At 53.3% G+C, this 16,189-nt stretch overlaps 2 protein-coding genes across 7 annotated transcripts; one reads left to right on the top strand and one right to left on the bottom strand.

The window, feature by feature from the left end:
• The first annotated feature begins 232 nt into the window (after positions 1–232).
• MGRN1 (mahogunin ring finger 1) lies at positions 233–8,854 on the top strand. 4 transcript variants are annotated; one of them, XM_083372690.1, is made up of 17 exons: positions 233–447; positions 850–968; positions 1,520–1,608; positions 2,267–2,413; positions 2,675–2,792; positions 3,167–3,233; positions 3,700–3,752; positions 4,119–4,166; positions 4,754–4,822; positions 5,105–5,264; positions 5,493–5,602; positions 5,938–6,164; positions 6,280–6,403; positions 6,991–7,036; positions 7,314–7,409; positions 7,874–7,885; positions 8,152–8,854. In XM_083372690.1, the coding sequence occupies exons 1-16, from the start codon at positions 360–362 to the stop codon at positions 7,879–7,881; spliced, it is 1,569 nt and encodes a 522-aa protein (XP_083228816.1). In that variant the 5' UTR covers positions 233–359; the 3' UTR covers positions 7,882–7,885; positions 8,152–8,854. The 4 variants fall into 4 exon arrangements, with proteins under 4 accessions (XP_083228816.1, XP_083228815.1, XP_083228814.1 ...); XM_083372689.1 differs by having other exon boundaries at positions 7,841–7,885; XM_083372688.1 differs by lacking the exon at positions 7,874–7,885.
• A 925-nt stretch (positions 8,855–9,779) lies between these two features.
• NAA60 (N-alpha-acetyltransferase 60, NatF catalytic subunit) lies at positions 9,780–15,829 on the bottom strand. 3 transcript variants are annotated; one of them, XM_083372692.1, is made up of 7 exons: positions 15,739–15,829; positions 14,415–14,530; positions 13,666–13,795; positions 13,150–13,246; positions 12,505–12,739; positions 12,077–12,240; positions 9,780–11,672 (listed from the first exon to the last, which is right to left on the bottom strand). In XM_083372692.1, exons 2-6 carry the CDS (start codon positions 14,522–14,524, stop codon positions 12,084–12,086), a joined length of 729 nt encoding a protein of 242 aa, XP_083228818.1. In that variant the 5' UTR covers positions 14,525–14,530; positions 15,739–15,829; the 3' UTR covers positions 9,780–11,672; positions 12,077–12,083. The 3 variants fall into 3 exon arrangements, with proteins under 3 accessions (XP_083228818.1, XP_083228820.1, XP_083228819.1); XM_083372694.1 differs by lacking the exon at positions 15,739–15,829 and adding an exon at positions 15,538–15,620; XM_083372693.1 differs by lacking the exon at positions 15,739–15,829 and having other exon boundaries at positions 14,415–14,874.
• Positions 15,830–16,189: the final 360 nt, after the last annotated feature.

Raw genomic sequence — 16,189 nt, 5'->3', positions numbered from 1 at the left:
CCCGTAGAAGGCGGGATTCAACTCCCATCGTGCTTTGCCAGAGCGCGGCTTCTGTCCTAGTCCATTGCCGCAGTTCTATCTGCCCTTTCCTAGCTCTCGGGGCTTCGCCGGCTTGATTGACGGCCGTAGTTCCCGCCCTTTCTCCTTAGAGCCGCCCGAGCTGACGGGAGCTTTTTGTTTTCCCAGAGGAGCGCGCTGCCTGCTGGGAAGCGTAGTCCACGGATAGGCGAGCGGGCTAACGATTACCGGGCGGGCGGGGAGTGATGACTCGCTTTCCCGTGGCGCTCTGCGCGGCAGCGGCCTGCAGGCCTGCCTGACGGCGACACAACGGGGCGACCGCCGCCAGCTCCTGCCCTGCCATGGGCTCCCTGCTCAGCCGCCGCATCGCCGGCGTGGAGGACATCGACATCCAGGCCAACTCGGCCTACCGCTACCCGCCCAAGTCCGGTGAGTCCCGGCGGGGGCTTCTTCGCACGGGCGCCGGCCGGGGATCCTTCCCCGCTTGGGGCTGGGCGCCGGCCGGGCTTCCTGGGCCCCGTGGCCTCCCGGGCAACGGCGCTGCGGGGCGGGACAGAGCTTCCGTGGCGTGGGGCAGTCTATCTGAGCCCGAGTACCGGGGTGCAATCGCGGCCGCGGAGGGGAAGGAACGCGGGGCTCCCCGCCGAGCGAGCTGGGAGGCAGGGCCGCATTCAGACGGCAGCCGCCGGTGGGCCGGGTTCCCCGCGGCTGCAGGACCGGGGGAGGGGGGGAGCCGGGTCTGGGCTGCGGGGAAGCGGGGAGGTCGGCCCTGGAAGGTTTTCTTTCTTTCTCTCCCTCCCTCCCTCCCTCCTTCCTCCCTCTGGACATCAGGCAACTACTTTGCTAGCCACTTCTTCATGGGCGGCGAGAAGTTCGACATGCCACACCCCGAGGGCTACCTTTTTGGGGAGAACACGGACCTCAACTTTCTGGGCAACCGCCCCGTCCAGGTCAGCGCAGGCAGCCGCGGGAACTTTTGTCTTCAGGACCTGGGGTTTTTTCCGTGATCCAAATGAACTGGGGGAAGGTATATCTAGGGGATAAATTAATATTTATATATTAATTTTACGTACGTGTTTCAAAAAATAGTTCTTGTTTAAGATTTGCACTCCATTAAAAAAATTGAATGTGGGAAATATTGAATTTCAGTTGATGCTTTTTTCTAAATTATGAATCTAAATGGAGTACTGTTTCTGTAGTTAATGGTACAGTAAACTCATAGTGTGCTGGAACATATCTCAACGAGTTGGCGTCACACCAACTAGAGAGTCCAGCCAGGAGTGAATCTAACATATAATGCTAATTGAGCTTCAAAGTCTTGGACTGACAGGGATGTGCCTGTTACACGGATGCATCCCCAGGGAAGCCAAACCATCTCAAACGTAGTCCTTTTGTGTCTGGGGGTGGGGTGGGGAATTCTCCCATCCCCTTTGTTTGGACCACATCGTGCTACCTGTCTGCCTTTCACCCTGCCTCACAGACTCTTGGTTTGTCTTTCCAGTTTCCCTATGTGACCCCAGCCCCTCATGAGCCAGTAAAGACCCTTCGGAGCCTGGTGAACATCCGTAAAGACTCCCTGCGTCTGGTCAGGTACTTCAAGCCAGACTGTGGTGGTTGGAAATTCTTCTGGCTCCTGGGATTGACAGGTTTTATGATCCAATTCCTGCCAGGGCTGCCTATTGGGTTGTTTTTCCTTTTGCATCGGAATTCCCTTGCCATGTTTTTCATTCTTTGCCAGTGACTGGCAGACTCTTGTGGCCAGAATCGATTTGGTTTGAGCTGTGGCATTCCAAATTCTCCTTGTGCTGCCCAGCCTTTGAGGCTCTTCCTGTCTGAAGGCCTCTCATAAATGGTCAGGCATATGGAAGTTGCACCAGTTAGTTGGGAAGGAAGCGCCCAAGAGACCCAAGTAGAGCCTTGCAGAGAAATTAAGAGAAGATGAAAGATAAGATGGGCATATATGCTGATCAGGGACTCTGTCCCTAGCTATTTAAGAAAAAAAAAACACCTTTTTGTCTAGTCTTGTTACTATTTTATATTTACAAAAACGAGTAACAACTCTTTGAAGGCACCTTAGCAGAAATTGCCAACAGTGTAATTGCAGGGCAGTTACTGCGACAGTATTTGGAAAAGGCTGAGAAATGTAAGGAGGTTGAGAGATTTCAGCTGCCGAATCAACCTTTTGCCCATCCAGGAGATGCAATGGGTGGTTTTTATTCCTCTGCTGACTTAACTCTCCTTGGTGCAGGTACAAAGAAGATGTTGACAGCCCCACAGAGGAGAATGGAAAGCAGAAGGCTTTATACAGTCTTGAATTCACCTTTGATGCAGATGCCCGGGTGGCCATCACCATCTACTGTCAAGCAACAGAGGAGCTGATTGGTGGCATGGCTGTGTGAGTACAGGGACTGTGGGGTTGGGTAATGAATGAACCTCTTGGATTAACTTTGTCCTAAGTCTGGCTTCTTTTGGTGGTGCTTCTGGAAATGTGAATGTTGCTCAGTTGTGTGCAGCTGACAAGTGGCAGCTCCAAGACTCATTTGCAGAGATGGTTGGGGGGTGGGGTGAAATTAGGAGGGGTTGGTGCCTGTGGGCCCAGGTAGAGCTAAGCGCTGCTTCCTGGGGTGGCACCTCTGACCTTGTTCCTCACCTGCAGCTACAGCACAAAGAACCCTTCTCTGCAATCGGAGACGGTGCACTACAAGCGAGGGGTGAGCCAGCAGTTCTCCCTGCCGTCCTTCAAGATTGACTTCTCCGACTGGAAGGATGAAGAGGTGACTCTCCCCGCCTTCTAGCTGCTTCCCGAATAGATGAGAGTCAGAGCAGTTTATGATTTGGAGAGGTTTGGCTTCCTTGGTCTTTCTTCAGGGCTTTGGATGCAAAGCCATTGGGTTCATGTGGCACCAGAGCCAACCTGCCTGGCTCTGGGAAATGAGTCCAGTTGTTGGACCCACAGGGAGGAGCCGGCAGGAAGGCAGTGTCGGCCTGGCTTCGATTGCATCTGCCACGGCTCCATTGCTCTGCCGAGAAGTGATTTTGCCCCCCACCACAAACCAGAAGAATGAGCCAGCATGTACTCGGATGTCTCTCAGATAAATGTTCTCCTGTGCTCTCAGTCTGTGGCTAATATCTTGGCCTTTTCTTCCAGCTGAACTTTGATCTTGACCGGGGAATTTTTCCAGTGGTCATCCAAGCCACGGTAGACGAAGGCGATGGTATGAGGCAGATTTGTGCCTGTAGTTGGGCAGCACCCCTTGGGGCTATGTCAGATGGGGGGGGAGGGGGTTGAAAAGGAAGGCCAAAGAGGCTTGGACGGCCACTTGTTGAGTGGTCCGAACTCTACTAAAACTGGCAAGAGTGCCTTTCAGTCATTTGGGATGTTTGGAAAGAAGAGCCTTCCCGTTCTGCCAGCCTCCTGCAGTCCTGCAGAGAGGCATCCCAGCATTAGCTGCTCCCTTCGATCCTTGGGATTGTCCACTTGTGCCCCCATCTCAAGAAGGGAATCCCTTGCTGCCGCCGCCCCCCCACCCCCATCTTGGCTGGGAGAGCCCAAGTGGTCTCCAGCAGAGGTTTCACCCAGCAAAAGGTGCCCGACTGTCTCCTCCTGGCTTGGAGGCATAGAGTTGGCCCAGCTGCTGGACTCCTAGCTGGATTCTCACAGGCCTTATAATTGCCTCCTAGTTGTTGTGGAAGTGACTGGCCATGCCCACATCCTCCTGGCAGCCTTTGAGAAGGTAAGAAGTTCTCTTGCAGGATTCTGGATTCCTTCCCCTGTTGACTAATGGTGGCCTTGTCCCGAGCTTCGATGTGTACCTTTAAAGTGCAGCCTGGTATCTGGAGAGTTGGTGGTCTGCATTCTAGTGGCTGAAGGTGTAAACTGGGTTGGATTGCTTCTTAACATTCCAGGTGGTGTTTTGACTGTTGTGTTTTTCTGCTACAGCTGGAAACATTTGCATCTCCTGAGCTTTGGGTCTTGTTGCAATTTCAGGAATTTCTGCAGCAACCTGAGAAATTGGGTTGGGGGTTTCCGTTGCAGGCAACTTGGGCTACTTATATTCTCTTCCAGCAGGGCTAATCTGTCTCCCTCTCTTGCTCACTAGCACGTTGATGGCAGCTTCTCTGTAAAGCCCTTGAAACAGAAGCAGATTGTAAGTCTTTTCCTGCAATCCTGGGGGGGGTGTGTGTGAGGGGGTAGTGGCAGTGGGCTGCTCCATGGGAGCCCTTCCTCACGCTCACTTACTCCCTGGTTTTGGCAGGGCAGCAGTGGGCACTGGGGATTCTGGCCTCATAACTGGGCGGCAGGGAATTGCCCAGACTGCCCCCCTCACCACCACACCAGTACTGGCCAGCATGCTGCTCCAGAGCCTCTGAGCTGGGCCTGGCAGCAGGGAGGTGGGGCGGGACCCACAGCTCCCTCTCCACTTGGTCTGGGGGTCAGGAATGTTTGGGTCCCTGCCTTAGAGGGGGTTAATTTTAGGCCTGGACTACAGCAACCTTTGCTGCTGGGGCTGACCTTGGGCCCCTTCTTGTTCCAGGTTCAAAGGCGGCTTCGAACATTCTTTTTGACCCAGATCTTGTGGGGCTATTTAGAAAAGTTTTTTTAGTGGGTTTTAGTCATTTTTCCTACGTAAACAAGAATTTGGAACCTGCTTGGAATGGGCAGGGACATGTCTACCGGTAGTCAGTGCTTCAGTGTCTGCTTGTCCTTTCCTCTCCCCCCCTCTGCCCCCCCCAGGTGGACCGGGTGAGTTACCTACTGCAGGAGATCTACGGCATTGAGAACAAGAACAACCAAGAGACCAAGGTAGGGAAGGGAACCCTAACCCTCCCCACCCCGGGCAGTTGTCAGCCAGGAAAATGCTAGATTAGTTGTCCCAGGTTTCTCAGTCTGCCCAGAGGACCCCTGTAGGGCTGGGAGGGGGCACTCCGGCTTCTCTGCCTCTCCTGGTGAGTGGAGGCTCTGGATGGCCCGAGGGGTCCCTGCATCAAATTAGCTGTGTCCATCGGAGGGGCCGACCTCTTGGGAGATGTGGAGGTAGTAAGCTGAGAAGGCTCCCAGTTAACCCCCCACTACGTCCCCTGACAGCCCTGCGATGATGAGAACAGCGACAACAGCAACGAGTGTGTGGTGTGTCTCTCGGACCTCCGGGACACTCTTATCCTGCCCTGCAGGCACCTCTGCCTGTGCAACTCCTGCGCTGACACCCTGCGCTACCAGGCCAACAACTGTCCCATCTGCCGTTTGCGTATGTGGGGGGAAAGGGGCCCATGGAAGAGGTCGCCCCTCCTTTGGGCGTTCCCCTCACAAACTCCCCAGAAAGGCCGAAGGGCGGGTCCCCTTTCAGGTGTGCAGCAGAGGCTGCCAGAAGGGCGGGAGTCCTCCAGAGCTCTGACCCTTTGCCTCCCCTGATGCCTCAGCCAGTGGGTGCTTCAGCCGCCAAACAGCCAGAGGACGTCTCTATCTTCTCCCACAGCCTTCCGTGCGCTGCTGCAGATCCGAGCAGTGAGGAAGAAGCCGGGCGCCTTGTCGCCACTCTCCTTCAGCCCCGTCTTGGCCCAGACTCTGGATCGAGAGGAGCAGTCGGTGAGCCAGAGCCTCGGCAGGGCCCTCCCCCCCCCGCCAAGGCTCCGCACTTCCCCCAACTTTCCTTGGTCAGCAGGGAGGCTCTGTTCCTTGTCTGGCCAAAGACTGAGGACGTCAGAAGCCGCTCCCACTTTGCAAGGACGTTTAGGGTGCCAAGATTTTTTTTTTTTAAATTTTGCTCTGTTTCACTCCCTGTCTGAGTTTTCCTTGATGTTTCTGGGTGGGATTTGCGTTACAAATTCAGGCCTTGGCAATTTCTTTTGTGGTTGCGAGAGCAGAGCTAGCCGGGTGCTGGTCCCCGTTCACCAATTGGACTGTCCCGCTTGCTCTACCAGTGCTCGGACAACATCCCCCCAGGGTACGAGCCCATTTCCCTGCTGGAAGCCCTGAATGGCCTGCGCTCCGTCTCGCCCTCCATCCCCTCGGCTCCCCTCTATGACGAGATCAGCTACTCCGGAGTGCTGGACGGCCTCCCTCCCTCCAGCAGGCCCCTGGTGGGGCTGGACCGAGGAGGCCTGGAGAGCAGCCACTCAAAGAGCAAACGCAGCAAGTCTCCAGACAGGTGAGTGGGCCGAGGGCTGGCCTGGCCCAGCTGCTCCCACAGGTCCCTCCTGCTTCCCTTCCCGAGGGGCAGCTGTTGCCTTTCCCTGATGGCCGCTACAACCTCCCCTTTGCAGTGCTCTCCGGTCCCCCTCCTCACCAATCCATGAAGAGGACGAGGAGAAATTCTCAGAAGAGCTGGCCCTGGAGCCGCCTGTGGCTGGGACGGGGCACATCCTGTGTGAAGACAGCTCCCCTGAGGTGAACATCCCTGTTTTAGAAGGGAGCGGTCCTTGGAACGGTCAGCCCAGCACCATGGTTTGTGGGAGGACGAGGGCCATGTTGAGGAGCAGCCAGGTGTGTCTTGGAAGCAGGCCAGAGGGCACTGTATCTCGTGGCTGAGCTCTGCCCCCCCACCGGGGCCCCCAGGCCTTCCCTGGTGCAGGGCCGGGCCTTCTTGGTTTGCTCCTGAACGGGGAGACCGTGGGCACAAGCCGATGGGCCATGGGGTCAAAAAGGATTTGCTTTCTTCGGGAGCCTTATCACTTGGGACGGGGATCACCCTGATTCCCAGGAGATCTTCTCTAAGTCTGCAGCCCAAGTCCTGGCAGAAATTGAGGGGCAGATGATAGTTTTCTCTGGGCTCGGAGTCCTCCCAAGGGCTGCAGGAGGCCCTCCTAACAGGTGCTGGAAGACACTGCTGGAGTTTTTCCCTTGTGCCTCGGAAGTGTTTCCTTTGGGAGGGTGGACACAGGCACACAACGTAAAACGAAATATTGGCACAGTAGAGCTCCCTATATGTGACGAGAGATGCAGAGTTAAGCTTGCCCTGTTCTCGTCTCCTCCAGAGCCTGGCAGCTGAAGAAGCTAAGGCAGTTGCTGCCCTGCCACAAGGTGAGCCTGCCAGGGACTCAGGAGGGTAAGCAGTCTTGGGGAAGGGTGCTTGCTTTGTGCCAGGGCTGCTGGGGGATAGGTAGTTCCCTCTTGTGGAGCTGAGCCCAAAGGCCCTGGTAGAGAAGAGCGATGGGACAAAAGACGGGAGAGACGCAGGGACGCATGCTGTGTGCAAAAGACCCCGGGCCAAAGGGAGGCTGCTGGGCAGCCAGAGGGAGTGGGTTGGGGCCTGCCTCAGTTTTTTCCAGTCCCAATAGGCTTCCTCTGCTGCCCCCAGGTAGCCAGGATTTTGTCCAGGAGAGTAGCAAATCTTGTGAGGCCAAGGTCCTCCGGAAAATGGGAAGTGAGCTGCCTGCTGATGTCTACCTGCCAGGTAAGGGCCCGCAGAGCATGTAAGGAGTCCACCCTGGGTCTTGCAGCTGGCAGGAAAGAGCCCAGCTTCTTTGCACCTTCCTTTTCCTGCTTTCCTTGCTTCTGTAACTTCCTGGGGGCTCACTGGGGAGGGCTGCGTCTGCCCACTTGGCCCTTCTAGCCTTCCTCCACAAGGAAGATCGAGCCTCTGCAGGCGCCCTGCAGATCAATACAACAGGCCCAGCTGTTTGTTCTGGGTCCGAAGGGGGCGAGAAGCAGTGGCTTACGACGTGGCCTGGTCAGTGTCTGTTTGTGGGCAGGGTGGGGCAGATGGGAACCGTTCCCTCTTGGAGCACCATGTTTGGCCAGACAAGGGGCGTCATCTATTCTGAGTCTTTTTTCTAACATCTCCCTCCTTTCTGTCTGCCCTCCGGCCCTGCCCCGCCTGGGCAGCCCTTGGCCCGGATGCCTGCTCTGTTGGGATAGAGGAGTAAGCCGGTAGGTCTTCACTTTCCTTGCCGCGCGTCTGCAGAGGCTGGGCTGGGAAAGGGCAGCCACAACTGGGTGGGTGCTCATTCTCGACTGCAGGAAGCCTCGAGTTTGGTTGGCCCCTTCTGCCCACCGCCATCCAGGGAGGATGAAACGGGCCCGGCTTTTCCAGCAGCTTTGCAGTACCCAAACAGCTTCTCTCAGCAGTTTGGCTCCCTGCAGCCCCAGGAGCATCAGGGCGACCACACTGCCGAGCTGCCTGTTCCCTTCTCCAGGGTCTTCTGATGTCACCGGTGCCCTCCCAAACCACGGGAGCAGCAGTTCCGGACAGCCCTTCCTTTTCCTTCAGCCTCACCTCTGTGTTGAAAGTGGGCCGAACCTGTCCTAAGTTCCTGGCCGAAGAATCAAACTCCAAGCATTGAGACCGCCCACCTGCAAGAAGCCTGCCCCTCTTTTCCCTCCCTCCCTCCTGCCCAGAAGGGACACAGCTCGACACAGCAAGATGGACACATTTTTCTTCTCCTTTGGGCCGGCCTCAGGCCAGCACCCTCTCTTTCCTGGATATGTCTCTCTCTATGGACATGCATGACCCCTTCCCGGTCTAGTACCGTGGACTGTCCTCTCCCAGTGGGGACCCTTTTCAAGCCTCTGCTCTTTTGCTTAGCCGTTCCTGGATGCAGCCAGCCACTTGGGGCCTCTGCAAAAGCAGCTGGGGTGAAGTGGCTCCCCACATCCAGGGCTGTTCTTCCCATCTCCCTGCCAGATGCAGCACCTGCCACCTGCTGATTGTAACCATGGTTCTGGGACTTTCTCCCCCTCCAGGTCGGCCCTCATGACTTGTGCAGGTCATCCCTTACTCTGCTGCCAGCCACTCTCCCCTGCCCCCCCACCTCCCAGCGAGTCTCTTCTAGTGCCTGTCTTCTTTCCACACCTAGAAGGTGTGTTCCTATATTTATAGTAATAAACCTTTTGGTGTCACTTTCTGGTGATGCTCATCATTTGGAGCAAAGGAATGGAGGTGTTGTCTTATCACTTGTTTGAGATAATCCAGAGCAGGAAACCAAAAGGGACCGTGGACACTTCCACATCCAAGGCCTTCCTGGAAGCGGAAGTAAGAGGTTTTGGCAACTGAACTGCCAAGAGGGATTTGCGTTTATAATGAACAATGGTTGCCAAGGCTGTTCCGTAAGCAAAGGCAACACCATTAGCATTGTGGGCAAAAATGGTATTTTCCTTTATTAACCATCTCTTAATGGACAAAACTCAGATTTACAAAAAGCTGGACTTCCTGTTCTGTAGAAAGCGGAGAAGCTGCTCAGAGACCACAAGTCTTACTTAGCCATTCCCTGCCTTGCCCTTCATCTTCTGCATACTGGCAAGTGGGTGACTGCAGGTGTGTTGAGTGAAAATGTCAGACTTCAACCACTTCCACACCTGAGACGTCCCTCTGGCAGACAGCAAGGCTAAAACTGGCTTCACTGAGTGCTGGGGAGGGCTACCTACTCCATCCCCTAAATCCTGCCCTCTAGAGCAGCACGCTGCAGATGAATATGATCCAAATTTTCCCCTCGGTACCATTCAATTCACACCCTTGGCAAAATTCAGCGCTCTCCTTCAACAGCCAAAATTTTAACCCTAATTTCACTGCTTCTATTTCTGAGGGTTCAGCTGCTGGGGAGATTTGCAAGAAGAGCCTTTCCAGTTGCATCTCCTGGAATCAACAGCCCACTATTTAAAGACAGACTTCAACTCCCTGTGATTATTTCTGAAAGAATTACCAGCTAGATATACTTCGGTGCAAAAATGGAAGAAAAGCTCCACAAAGTTCCACCTCTGCTGCCCAGGTGACTTGCTGCTCCCGAAGCATCTCCACCAGGTTTAAAGACAACACTGGAGAATCACGAACAAAACAAACCCCTTTAATCCAAGACATTTAAAATGACTGGCTGACGTGCTGTTCAATAAATAAGGAGACCGGCCAACGCAAACGCCTTTAGGGGGAGAATCTGCTTGCACAACAGGCAGGCATACAGAAAGATGGAGATGTGCTACTCAGAAATCATAAACCGAAACATTGATGACACTGCATTGTCGGCATTTTCAAGCAAATGCACAAAACCTTTCAGGAAGATGCTACGCTGTGCCTGGCACTGAGATGGTTCTTCCACTTGGAAGACCAGATGCCACAGGCCTCTGGCACAAACCTCGACAACACTGCTGGCATCACAGTGTGGCCTCACCAACTGAGCAAATTCTGAAGGGTGTTCATGACATCATGATGGCCCTTTCCTAACCTTTTACCGCAGATGGTGCCATTAAGAAGATGAAGGGGTCCCCGGAGAAGGGCAAGCTCCACCTGAAGCACGTAGGCCAATTCACCTTTGGCAGTACAACCAGCCCCTGTACTGGGAGCAAAGAGCAGCGGCTTCATGCTGCTCCAAGCTCTGCAGGGCACAGCGCTGCTCCATGCAGCTAGCCAGAGGCAAAGCTTGCCAGCCATAAGCAAGACCAGAGAGGCCTGCAAGTGCCGTTCCCCCCCACCCCGGGTTTCTTTTCCTAATTCAGTCTCCCCTGCTCCCCCACACACACACATGATCTGCCTAACCCCCACCCCGGCTCCAAAGAAGGGCTCCTCTTAGAAGTGCCAGCTGAAGAGCCAAGGTGAGGAAACTCATTTGATATTGGAGCACCTAGAAACGCAACCGCCCAGGGCAGGAGAGGGAGCTTCCCAGGCTCTTCCCACCACAGACACAAGACGGGGATTCCTCTGTAGCACTCAAGAAGGGAGCCTGCTGCTTGCTCAGGTGTGCAGGAGGTGGGACCAGGAGCACGCGCCCTCCAGAAGGAAGCTTGCTTGCACCGGATCAATTGCGTTACGTAAACTGCCCGTGCTTGGAGGTGATGCTACTTATCTATGCTGCAGGTACAGGAGGGGGAGGTTCCCCCACAACACCTTTCAGAAAGGCTCAGCACTCTGCTGGCCCTGGAGACAGCTGGAGCTCACGGATGAGTGGGGGAGCAGCCATGCTTTCCCACGGCTACCGAGGAGCCAGAAGAGTCCTGCAAGGCTGAACACCTGGTCCTTTGTCCCAAGAGCTTACACGGGGAGGGGACTCGCTTGTGCAAAACGCAGCTGGCCCCACAGAGGCCCCAATGGGCTGAAAGAGCTTAAGATGGCACGCCCCTTTTGCGAGCTCTGCTCAAACCTCCTGCTTCCGCTGGGGAGGAGCCCCACTGCAGTTGCCCACTGGGGCCCAAGGCAGAGGGAGGGAGGGAGGGAGAGCAGGTCAGCAGCTTGGGCCCTGACATGGGGGCATTTCCCCATTCCCAGCTCCTCCCCAACTTCCAGTCCACACTTGAAGGCCAAGTTTAGACTAGCGGAAAGCAAGAGATACAGGGTGCGTATGTCCTTCAGCACACATACATTTTAGCATGAAAGAGCCATAGGCTTCCCTGGGCATCAACTGCTCAGCCAAGGGAGGCGTTCCTGCAAGCGAGATGCCGAGCAATGACCACCCGGGAGGCCTCAGCTGCCAACAGTCCCCTCAGTTCTAAGGCGCCCCTCGTGCCAAGCATTTCCCCACTGCAGAGAGGTTGGTTGGGGGCAGAGCAGCCAGGCTGTTGCCTTGCAGTGCTGGGGCAGCAGAACTGCCCATTTTCCTTCTGCTCAGGCTGAAGAGGGGACAGTAGGAACAGCAGGAGGAGGAGGAATTCTGCCAAGTCCACACACGGTTGAGGGTTGGAGTGGCTGGAGCCATGAGAGCTGTGCAACCGCAGGGATGCCGAGAAGGACTCCCTAGAAGAGAACCACGATTTAGGCCCATCAGTGAGCAAGCATAAACAAACTCCACAGGAGCTGAGAAGTGCCTCCTGCTTGTTCCAATCTGGGAGTCTTTTATGACACAGATTGTTGATAAATTAGCTAGCAAAGGTCATGGAGGGCAAGCCTTCCAAGAATACAGCCAAACTGTTGGCCTGAGCCAGGCAGGAACTATTTTCCAGATCTATTGTCATGAATACAAACCTCTCTAGTTCCTCGCCCCATTTCAATGTATTACTAAAAGCAAATTATTTTTCTCTTATGAAGGGCTAGCAAGGCCATGCTTTTGGAAAAGAGAAACATGGCAGTGATGATCATTAGCCTTGCATGTCCTGATCCACCAAGACCGGGGGGGGGGGGGGGGCTGGGTCACTGCCTACCTTTGGGTCACATGGTCCGGCTATATTCAATGCCGCTCTTAGCTGAAATGCCCGACCACGGCAATAGGCTGCAGAGGATGTTCTGGGCTTGGCGATAAATCCGCTGGGGAATTGTGCAGGGGCTCAGATTGGCCAAAGTTGAGCCGATGTGCTGAAGATAGTCAGTGCCTTGCTGTTAAGGAACTCACCAGACCAGGAGAGCAGCTAAAAGTCAGAAGCAGCAGCCCAGAGGGGATCATGTGGGCCAGCAATTGCCCACGAGTGCCATGGCAAAGTGTTGCAACCCAAACCTGACAATTTTGCTCTAAGTATCATGTGCCTGTAAAAAAATGACCCTCAGACTTTGGCTTCTCCTCACCTGGATCTGGGAGGACATTTTTCAAAACTCAGACTGGCTGAGGGGCAGCCAGATCATTAGCAAAGGATATAAAATTGTCCACGGCGGGTGTCCCCCATTGATGTAGAGGACGTAAGTAAAGCCATCTTTGAGGACCCCTCTGATGGAATAATAGTAGGGCAAGTAATGATGCTGCTTAAAGTCTCTGTTTTCGTAGAAATGTATTGCCGTATTGTTGGTGGTCAGGACGTGCAGGTAAATGGCCTTGCAGTGATCCTGAGCAGTGGTCGAAATGTGATCTTTCAGGCTTTCCAACAGAAGAGAACCTGCCACCAGACCAGCAGCCATATTAGAAAGGACCAACCCTCCTTCTCCACTGCCATTATATTGGCACAGGGTGTAAACTGATCGATTCATGGATAACTGGTTCTTTATCTGGAGCAGGAATTGCTGAATATTCCTTCTCCGCTTCCAGGCCATCCTATTTCCATCCTGACAACCTTTAGGTCACACCAGGAATGCACATAGGACAGGGTCTTGCCAGGACAGTGGACACACCATTCAATTACAGAGTAAGTACAGTAAGTACTGTACAGTGATTACAGTTAAGATCTGCATTTTAAAAAGTACCGTGTGCATAATAATGCAGCTCTTACTCTCCTGACACATATGTAGCCAGTTTTTTCTATACCATTTAAATAATTGTAAACAATACAAATATTAAAAATACAGTTACCTATGCCATGTTTTCGAAATTCTTTCACCACTCCTAAGCTTAAAATGTAAGCAACTTGAGTATCAATTGGAAAACCAGATGCTAAAATATCACCATCCTAGAGAAAAACTCAAGAGAAAAACACAGTGAGGATACAGATGTACCAAGCCTTTTTTTTTTCAGTCCTGCTCATTGCTTGTTGAACGTCTGGGAATGGTTGGAACAGGAAGGCAGGAAAGGAAGAATTGGGGCCCACTGGCAAATTTCCCCTTATGCTCAAAGGGTTAAAAAAAGAGGAAAGGAAACAGGATGTTCCAAACAAACATTAAGAGGATAAAGTTAAAAGGGCAGACCATGAGGTTCGCCCAAGTCTCAGTTACTGATGCAAGCTGGACCCTTTAAAGCTTCACAATAAAACCCTGAAGATTAGTGAGTTACACCATCATGGAAAGCACAAGAATGATTTGGATGGGAGAGCAGGATGTGCAAAGGCCTAAGAGAAGCAAAGACTGTGCAGGACAGAGCCTCACAACTTACCTCTTTGTGCACTTTGGCTCGGCTCTTGATCTCAGCAACTATCATGCCCACAATGATGCCACGGTAAGTTGCGGCCAGAGAAAAAAACTTCTGGTTGGAGGTGATGTCCTGATACCATGAGTCAGGGTATCTATGGAAAAACAGCACAGTAATGAAAGGAAGAAATCAACGAATTTCACATATACAGGGATACCTATCTCAAACCGCAAGCATCCCAATGAAAAGAAAATGTTGGTCATTAAACAGAGTAGAGACAATCTTTGCACTAATTAATTCCCATCAAAATATTTTTGTTTACTAGGAAAATTTCTGAGAAATCTATTTACTATTTAAAATTTTTAAAATACTAAATTTTAGTAGCATTTACTAAATATATCATGCAGGTTACAATTTTATCAGAAAATGCAAGATGTTTCCAATCCAGTCTTTTAGGAACTGCACAATTCTGCATGCAGTTTCACTGGCACTCTCTAGCAAACCTTCAAAAACATGTGGGTTTCCTCCCCAGTGGTGCCCAATTCTGTGTTCATGACAGGTCCCAGCAAGACAATAAGATCTAGATAGGGACAGACTGAATGGCCTTATTGCTGGATAGGGAATTAAATGAGATGATATTTTCACAAAAACATTATCACCTCCAAATTGTCAATGTTAAGTGGAAACCTAGTTCTATGCTCCCTTTTACACAATTCAAGGACAGATTTCATTCTGGCCCAGCAAGTAGCTGCAGGCAGACAAATGCAACATACTCAATGGGGAACCAATCACTACAGAGCTGTTTGACCGTGTCTATGTCATCATGACACAAAAGGCGAAGGTATATCTCGCTGAGTGCAGCTGGAGGCACCTCCTCTGTCATTCACACCTGCAAGGAAAAGAGATGCAGTTGGTGGGGTTGAGGGTTTTGTTGCTAGGGTCCTGTTCATCAGCCCTAGCCCAAATCAAGATGTTCTAATACTGCAGGAGTCCAGTCTCCAAAGCCACAAACCTGCTGTTATCTGCTCAAGCAATTTATCCACTGCTTCTTTTGAGCTACAATCCGTTTCCACAGGAAATTACTGATAAATATTAATACAGCAAGGTCTAATAGGCTAAGTAGGCATGGCTAAAACAATGCTTAACAAAATGTTGTAGTAAGATTAAAGTACTGACCAAATATAAAAGAGCAAGACTGCATGCATATTACATGAGATGGTACACTAACACTTCCTTCTTGAATGAAAATGCCAAAAAGCCACGTTACATGATAAAATTAAAACCCAGCCAGGAAGCTAGATGATTAGAGGTATGTTGCTATTGCATAAAGCACTATAAATAACCATGTACACCTACAGCAATACAGACACTTGCCTGTCAGGATTGAGGGAAATTAAAAATGCATGAGTTCAGAAATACATTGCGGTCAGTTGTACAGATACACGGAAAGGAAAACAGCAACACTGCTCATCTTTACTCTCTCCAGAACGTCTCTAGTTATTCAAAGCATGAACGTTTTACCGTTGATGTATTTAAATGTAAATTTCTATTGCCCGCATAACACAACTGAACCGCCGCTTTCTTATAAAATCAGCCAAGTCCCCCATACCCCCGGGGGTCAGGCAACAAAACTGCCATTAAGCCGGTATTTTCCCAACAAGCTTTACAGAAGGGGCCTCTCCTGAAAAGCGCACCGGGCGGGCCAGGTTCCCCGCCTGATGCGAAGCAGCCACGCTCAAAGAGGCCGAAAGCCCTTTTATCCCGCTTGCTCTCTTTGCCCTTTGTCCCCGAGGCGGAAGCCTCGGCCTCCGCCTTCCCTCGGCCGCCCCGGGACCTTCCGCGGTTCTTCTTTCTTCTCCTCGCCTATCCCTTCGGGGCAGAGGGGGTCCTCCTGACCTCGGAAAACCCCTGGCCGGCGAAGAGGGGCAGCCAAGGAGAAGCCCCGTCCCTCCCGGGAACGGCCTTGCACGGCAGCCGGGACCCCTCGAAGGCCGGCGCCTGCGGGGCGCCTGCGGGGCGGAAGGCCGTGAGCGGAGCGACCGCGGCCCTCGCCCCGTCCCCGGCCAGAGCCTCCCCCGCCGGGACGGCGCTCCTCACCTGAGAAGGGGCGGCGGCTGCCCCGGCTCCTCGCTCAGCGCATCCCGGACCAGACGCGGCCAGGCGGCGGACCCTGCAATAAGGCGCCGCCCCATTGGCCGCCGCAAAGGGACACCTGACTCGCGTGACCCGGGGAGGCGGGCAGGCGCAGGCGCAGTCCCTCCGCCGTGAGCGACGCTCCGCCCGGGCGAGCCTCCCCAGCCGCAAGCAGTCTACCGCTAGACGTCCCTGGGGTCTCCGCCTCGGACTCGCCTTCGATGTCCTCCTTGCTGCGACCCAACCGGATGGTCCCAGCACGCGGGTCGGGCTGTTCCTCTCTGAGGGAGTTGAAAGCCGTCTTCATCAGGTCGATGGCTTGCTCTAACCTCCAGGTTGAATGGCCGGGGCAATCTTCGTCATCCTCGCTGAGATGGAAGTTTCCGAGCTGGATAGCCGGCAGGTCTCTGACCGG

This window comes from Vipera ursinii (assembly GCF_947247035.1).
Source record: "Vipera ursinii genome assembly, chromosome: 13".
Lineage (NCBI taxonomy): Eukaryota > Metazoa > Chordata > Lepidosauria > Squamata > Viperidae > Vipera > Vipera ursinii.
Note: the sequence above shows the minus strand (reverse complement) of the source record. Positions and strands in the feature narration are given on the sequence as shown.